We start from the raw sequence: 7,475 nt of genomic DNA, 5'->3' as shown, positions 1-7,475 counted from the left end.
CGTTGGACGCGGTGGAATGCATCCATATGGCTGAAGGAAGACAGCCGAGGGTGATGCGTTGGTATGGCGGGAGGGCATGCGAGGGCACGAGGATGTACGCGGATGCTAGGGTCGCGTTGGCCCCGATGGACGCGTTGGACCAGTCGAGCGTCTTATGCGTCAATGCGTCAATGCGGCCGAGCATCCTATGCGTCGATGCGGCCGAGCGTCCTATGCATCGATGATGAACGAGCTATGCGTTGATGCTAAGCAACCGTCCTATACGTTGAGGCCGTGTGACCATGCTATGCGTTGTAAATTGACGATGGCATGCACGATGGATACGTTGGACATAGGCCATGTGATGGGCTAGGTTGGACGCATGGTGGTTGGCTCTTGCGATGGTTAAGGCTTGCAATGACTGAGTAAGTTGGGTTGCGATGGTGCTGTGTTGAAAACCAAAGGGAACCAAGGGTTGCTATGCGTTGATTGCATACTATGCATTGATGACCCACTATGCATTGATTATAGACTATGCGTTGATGGCCAACTATGCGCTGATGGCATACTATGCGTTGAACATCCAAGGATTTGTGGACGCATATGAAGGATGAGCTCATATGGAGGACGTCTCAGACATGTGTCTTGCTAGGAAGGAGTCTTAAGCCTTAAGGATTTGAGGTGGGTGCATGAGGAGACATGCAAAATTAAGCCCCATGCATTGGCTATATAGGAGAAGGACATCCAAAGTTGCGTTGATCAAAAGTTGCATTGATGGTGTGGGGTGAAGACACCTCAAGCAGGAGGTGGAGAAGGCTGGAAGTTGGCAATCGCTAAGGAAAACACTTGGATGAGGAGGTGTCGACCTTGGAGAGCCTTTGGACGCCTATAAAAGGGCTAAGGACTTTAGATGAGAACTCAATTCTCTTCAAAGGACATAAAGAAGAGTGTATTGGGAGGAGGCTATGTGTTGATAGTACGACCATGCGTTGGTCAAGAGATTCCAAGATGGGAGATGCTGTCAGACAGAAAGGTCAGAAAGTAGCATCAATTTGGGACGAGGAGTTCTCCCAGAATACTCGTGCGTTTGGAGTCATTCCAAAGCCATCTGAAAGCTAGGAGAGTTTAGTTTTCAGGGTAGGGCTGCCGGAGAAGAAGCTCCAAGGGATCGGGCTGGAAATTGAGAAAAAGATAGAAGGGTCAGACTGTTAGGTAAGCTTAGGCCAGTCTTGATGTTTTAATGTTTCCGGCCAAACCACGAGGAGTTATGAGCTAAGATTTTGAGGTAAGCTTCTTGAGATGTTTAGAGCATATTAGTAGAAGGAAGTAACTTGAGATAAAGCCTAGAACTATGAGTAATCTGAGCTTTAAGTTGAATCTGGATCGTAGGGTACAAAAGGGAGCCCAAGGTGACCTAGGAACCTCTAGAGAGAAAGGTTCCTAAACGATCAAGGTGAGTGACTAAAATGTTTGACTAAAATATTTTCAATGTTTTAAGAAACCATGTGCTAAAGAAAGATCTTTCAGATAAAGACATGTTTTCTATGTTTTATTAAAGAAAGTCATTGTATGACTAGTTTTACTTGAAACTCGATACCGAAGGACGATTGAGAAAGTATCCGAGTAGCTCGATACTGAAGGACACAGTTGAGAAGGTATCTGAGTAAAAGTACCCAAGTGTGGGGTAGTTCTTCTGATAAAAATCAGTTTTCTAGTCACTCACTGAGCTTTATAGCTCATGCTTTCCAAATATTTTTCTTTCCAGGTAGCGAAAGGTGAGGAGTTCTAGGGTGCTGCTAAGGTCAAGGTCTACCACGTACCATAGTTACACTTCCGGAGGGTTTTATAGTTGTTCTTGTAAATTTGTTGTTAAGTCTTGGAATTGTATAAACGTTACATTGTTGTAATTAAATGGGCCTACTTAATCGGTTGTTGTTTTCCTCCTCGAATTAATCAGTTGATTTTTTAGTTATATCTTGGTATCAGAGTTATTCCGCAAGAGTTATTAGGCAGTAAGTGTCAACAAAAGGGTTGATAACTGCTGCAATCACGCCCTTTCTCAGGCTCAGAGGGTAGTCTGGGGTGGGGTGTAACACATTATCCTTTCTACATTGATTCTCCAAGCATGAGCTACAAGCCATGCGCTCCATTTCTTTGCATGTTCATTTACTATATATAAAGAAGATTGGAGTCGTTGGAGAAGGGTGAATGCAAAATTTTTTAAAGACTGTCTTCTTCTTATCGACTGCTGTAAGCTTTTATTGGTTCTTCACATCTTCAAGCTGTTCTTGAGTCCCACAACTCTTCCTAAAGGTCCAAGAACATAGTAGGGAAGGCTTTGAGGTGGTTCACGATGATATCAAGTGAAGACAACTGTTGTACATACGTTTTCTTGGAGAGTTCATCAAAGGTATGTTCTGAAAACCCACTTTTTAGAAGAGCATGCTTTAGTTTTTGCCAAAATTAGTGAATTTGAATGCTTATGGATCCTTGATACTTCCATTACATGTTATTTAACTCTTTCAGACATAAATATATCTACAGTGAGAAAAGTGCAGCTGTTGGGCTTTAATGGAGTGACTCGGTAGTTAACAAATGTTGGTTAATTCGATTAAAAGAGTTTAGCTTATTAATCTCGAATCGTTGGAGCTCATGTTCTATAGGTCCATTAGATCCCCTACTAGCTCATAAATGGACTAAATCTTAGAACAGTGAGAGAGTTTGAAACATTCAAATTCAGATTGAGAAAATCATTAATTATATAAGATATAATTAGACGTTTAATTATCAAATTAAACGAATTGAAAAAATGAAAATATTTAAATATGATTTAAATATTTAGCACATGAATAGTGATTCACGATTAAAGAATTGGTGGTTTAATAATTTAATATTTGATGTTAAATTAATTAAAGTATTTAATTAATTATTTAAGTTAATCTTATATGAATTAATTTAATGGAATTTGATTAATTTTAAATCAACTAATTGATTTTAAGAAAATCAATTTTAAAAATATGAAATATGAAGTAGTGGGTTTATCCCACAATCTCTACCTATGTATACATCACAAACTCCACTAAATTGGTTTTGGTTTGTTGTCAACTTGATAGGTAATAGAAATTGCATGTTATCTATTGATAAAACAAAGGAAGTTCAGCTGGGATTTCATTCTTGCATCTTAATTTTATAGAAAGAAATGTTCTCTCTCATGAGCTTACCAAAAAAACCAGGAACCTCTCCAAAAATTTTCTAAATTAATTTTCATTTTGGTTCCACCATCCAATCTAAGGACCAAGAAGATAATAGGGAAGATCTCGTGGCAGTGTACAAGTCATTGGAGAGGAGATTCCAACTATAGATTGAAGCTATTTGAAAGATTCTTCAAAGGTATTGAATTCTAAAACTCTATTATTTAGTTATGTACATATATGCTTGTTTGCTTAAATTAATGTAGTTAGAATGCTTAGGATCCAAATTTTTTCCGTTGGGTTTGTGTTCGTTCCATCATATTTCAAGTGTATCATTACTTATTAAAGTAAAATTTCAAGTATGTTATTAGTGTTAATAGTATATCATTAGATGATTACCTAATATGAAGTATATCAATAGTAGAAAGGTATTTTTACAATTTTAGTTTTTTATTTTTTTTTAGCAGGCATTATGTTGCTAGAATTGCAAAAAGGAAAAAGGTTGGAGACACGCTTGTAATTTCCATTTTCTTTTTTGCCATTGATGCAACTATCCCTACAAATAATGAGTATTTAAACTTATTTAAAAGTGTAAAACTTTTATGTATCAATTTTTTTTTAATCTTTCTTTTTTTTTTTTGGAATTTTTTCAAAACTATTTGTCAATATTTAAATTTTAATGATATTTTTATCGAAAATTGTGACTTCAACATTTTCAATTTTGATCCTTTGGATATATATATATATATATATATATATATATATATATATTAGAGTTTAACAATAAATGGGATGAGAGATTTGAACATTTTACCTATTGGTAGAGGGTACATATTTTATTCTAATTAAGTTATGCTCATATTTGACAAGTTAGATTGATTTAATTTATTTTTTTGTTTTATTGTTGTTCAATCTCTTGTTGTTTATTATCCTCTTTGTGTTAGATATATGTTTACATATGCAAAAGGCTGATGACAACGATGTGATCAATTGTGGATTTGGAAACAAAATTATTCTTACTAATGAATTTTTTGGTCATTAGCTTTTGTCTTTAGTTTCTATATGATTAAGTTTTAAAATGATATACATTTAGTCTCTAAGTTTTGAATATTGTTTCAATTTAGTCTTTAAACTTCAGAATGTTTAACTTTGAGATTTAAGTTTTGTTTTAACTTGGTTCCTAAGTTTCAAGATTTTACATTTTTAACTTCAACTTTTCATTAAATACTCGCTTTCAATCATTGACGTCAATTTCTATTAATTAATTAAAAATAATTACGTAGTGAAATTTTAAATTTAATTTTAAAAGTAAAAGAAATAGTGAAACTTAATTAATCAGAATTCTTTTAGCGATTTTTAATTTATTAACATAAATTAACTCTAAAGACGAAAAGTTAATATGTAGTGAAAAAAAAAACGAAGTTCAAAGTGTAAATCTTGAAATGTAGGGGCCAAATTGAAACAAAATTCAAATGTCAAGGGTAAAATTTTAGTATTCTGAATCTAAAAGCTAAATTGAAACCAAACTCAAAGTTTAAGGTTTTAAGTATGACATTTTGAAGCGTAGGGACTGAACGGAAACTAGACCTAAAGCATAAAGACTAAAAAGTTATTTTTCTCTATATTCTTTATCATGGTTGTAATATGCAAAGAACCTTATATTTAATTTTTGTTAACATCTCAGACATTTCTATCTCAATATTTCTATATTTTTGTGAGTTCGACGACACAAATGGTAAATCTATATTTCAATTACATAGTAGACAAATTCATGAAAAATAAAAATAAAAAAAAGTAATAAAATGTCCCTAATATAAATAATAAATATTTTAACCGGTTTAAATAATTTATTTGAACTTTTATCTTTATAATTATTTATTTGAACTTTTATCATTATAACTTTATCAACACCAATATTTACCACGAGATAAATTAATATATCAATTTATAATGTGTGAATGATATTATAAAAATTCTCTGAATATTTTGTGGCCAATTCCCATTATGAAAGCAGCCGCCAGCCACGTCATCTCAAATATCCAATCAGGATTTCGGCTGCCAAATTTTCAAGAATCCACGTTGGCAGAAGAAGATTCCAGAATGAGTCGCACAGAAATATGGAACCTTCTATATATAAATAAATTCCCCATCCCGAAGCTTCTCGATATTTCGAATCTTCTTCTCGAACCTTTCTTCTCTATATATAAGAACCGGCCGTGTGAGTCTTCTTCATCGGAGAGATTCTATTTGTGTTTCTATAAAGAAAAGATTCATCTATTCACCCAACAATTTGCTGTCTCTACTTTTTCTTTGAAATTCTTTGAATCGTCGTAGTAATGGAGAGCCCCTTCTTCAGAAATCGCTGGAACTACCACCCCCAACGCCCTCGTTATCCGCCTAGCATGGTGGAGATTCCGGTGCGTCGGCCAACTGTGCCGGTGGCTCCGAAGGTGGTTTCGATTCCCGTCCGTTTTGTTGAGTCCAAGAAGAGTAGATCTGACTCGGCCACAAAAATCCAGAAGGTGTTCAGAGGTTTTCTGGTGAGGAAGAGCGTGAAGAAGGTTGTGGCGATTGAGAGAGAAGTGAGTGAGATAGAGAGGAGGTTTGCGAATGAAGAGACGGTCGATTTGATTCGGAAGGATGGTAAGGAAAAGATTATGTTTGGTGAGATGCTGATGAATTTGTTGTTTAGGTTGGATTCGGTGAAAGGCGTGGATTCTGGAATTAGGAATTTGAGGAAGGCAGTGATCAAGAAGGCTATAGTATTGCAGGAGAAGATTGATTCAATCGCTGCTACGGATGAAGCTACCGATGTGATCAATGAGACTCTCGAAGCTGCGGCTGTCAAATATGATTCAGAAGCTGTTGATCGGAGCTCGGAAGGAACTCCGGAGCTAAAGGATAAAATTCCAGAGCATGAGGATGAAAATTCTGCTGCTGATATTGCTAATAGCGAACCTGCTGATGTTTGTGATGATGATAAGATGGAAACTCAATCAGGGAATTGTCGCAATGAGGGTGAAGACGTAGATGGAGTGGCGTTAAAGACTTCTTCTATGGAAAAGGATGGAGCAATTCATGAGGAATCTACGGCTTGTTCTATGGAATCGAGTGCTGATCCAGAAATTTCTCAGAACTCGCCAGGAAAAGATGAGGTTCCTGTAGAAGTTGAGAACGACATGATGCATATAGAGGTTGAGGCGGCTGAAGAGTGGGGGGGAATGAGTGAAGCTGAGAGTCAGACAGATTCGTCAAACAACCCACCAAATACAGACGATGGGGTTGCAGAATTTGAAGCTGTAGATGAAAGAGAGGGCAGTGGAAAGAAAGAAGACGCAGTAAAAGAAGAAGAAGAAGAGGAAGAAGATAGCAGAATCAAGGGAAGAGAGGAGGGTGGGCAGAGTAGAGAGCTTCTTGAAAGGATGATGATGGACAACAAAAGAATGATGGAGATGATGACGCAGCTGTTTGAAAAGAATGAAATGCAGTCAAAATTGCTGTGTTCACTGTCCCATAGGGTTGACCGGTTAGAAAAGGCAGTTGTCTATGAGATGCTACAGAAGAAGAAGAGGAGGAATAGTACTGATTGCTCAGAAAAATGCCCCAAAACAAAGAAAGGTGGTAAATGATGATATTATTATGAACAATTTCCTGTTGCTAAAAATTTTGAAATGCAATTCTTAGTTAGTTTATTGCATCTTCACTTTGTTGCTTTTTTTTTTTTTTTTTCTTTTCTTTTTTCTGAGCTTGTGGCAGCTTCTCTAGAATTTTTTTTTGGTACCGTTTTCTTGGTTATATGAATAGAGTTGTGATATGTTTTTATCACATGGATAAATGACTTGTGTAAATCTGTGTCAAGAACTTCTGGAAAAGTGATGAAATAAAGTGATCTTTTTTGCATGAATAGGACGGCGTTATCACATGTAATGAGATGAAACGTAAATGTTAGATCTCTGTTCTATGTTCTAAGAATGATTTCTTTACTGAGATCCTGGCTTTCGCGTTTTAGTGGGTTTCCGAGATCCTTTAGAACCAATAAGCACACATATATCCTAAAAACGTATGATCTCTTGTTTCCTTAATTCACAGTTCGGGTGATACAAAATGACTTCTTCTACAGTTTGTAGAAGATGATGCTTCTGTAAATGTTGGCTCGCCTGAAGTTTTGCGATGAGAATCGCAACTGTGATCTGGGATGATAATGGCAGCAGGTGGAGATGGAAAAGATGAATTTCTGAAAACTTGCAATGTCTAAATAAATATTAGGGAAAATAGTGTAGTTCTGAAGTGGGTTTTATATGAGAC

The 7,475-nt window shown here is 36.1% G+C and overlaps 1 protein-coding gene and 1 long non-coding RNA gene across 2 annotated transcripts; both read left to right on the top strand.

Annotated features, from left to right (window-relative positions):
* The first annotated feature begins 2,251 nt into the window (after positions 1-2,251).
* LOC150038824 (uncharacterized) lies at positions 2,252-5,319 on the top strand. Its single transcript, XR_016525440.1, has 3 exons — positions 2,252-2,389; positions 3,272-3,369; positions 5,185-5,319. It is a non-coding gene; the product is annotated as an uncharacterized LOC150038824 (long non-coding RNA).
* Positions 5,320-5,336: 17 nt separating this feature from the next.
* LOC120086411 (uncharacterized) lies at positions 5,337-7,074 on the top strand. The gene has a single exon (XM_039043045.2). It carries the CDS (start codon positions 5,507-5,509, stop codon positions 6,797-6,799), a length of 1,293 nt encoding a protein of 430 aa, XP_038898973.1. The 5' UTR covers positions 5,337-5,506; the 3' UTR covers positions 6,800-7,074.
* The last annotated feature ends 401 nt before the right edge of the window (positions 7,075-7,475 follow it).

The sequence above is a fragment of the Benincasa hispida genome, chromosome 1 (genome assembly GCF_027475165.1).
Source record: "Benincasa hispida cultivar pf3 chromosome 1, pf3_genome.v1.1, whole genome shotgun sequence".
Lineage (NCBI taxonomy): Eukaryota > Viridiplantae > Streptophyta > Magnoliopsida > Cucurbitales > Cucurbitaceae > Benincasa > Benincasa hispida.
Note: the sequence above shows the minus strand (reverse complement) of the source record. Positions and strands in the feature narration are given on the sequence as shown.

Coding starts and splice junctions, on each gene's coding strand:
- LOC120086411 (XM_039043045.2), top strand. CDS start 5,507: ATGGAGAGCCCCTTCTTCAGAAATCGCTGGAACTACCACCCCCAACGC.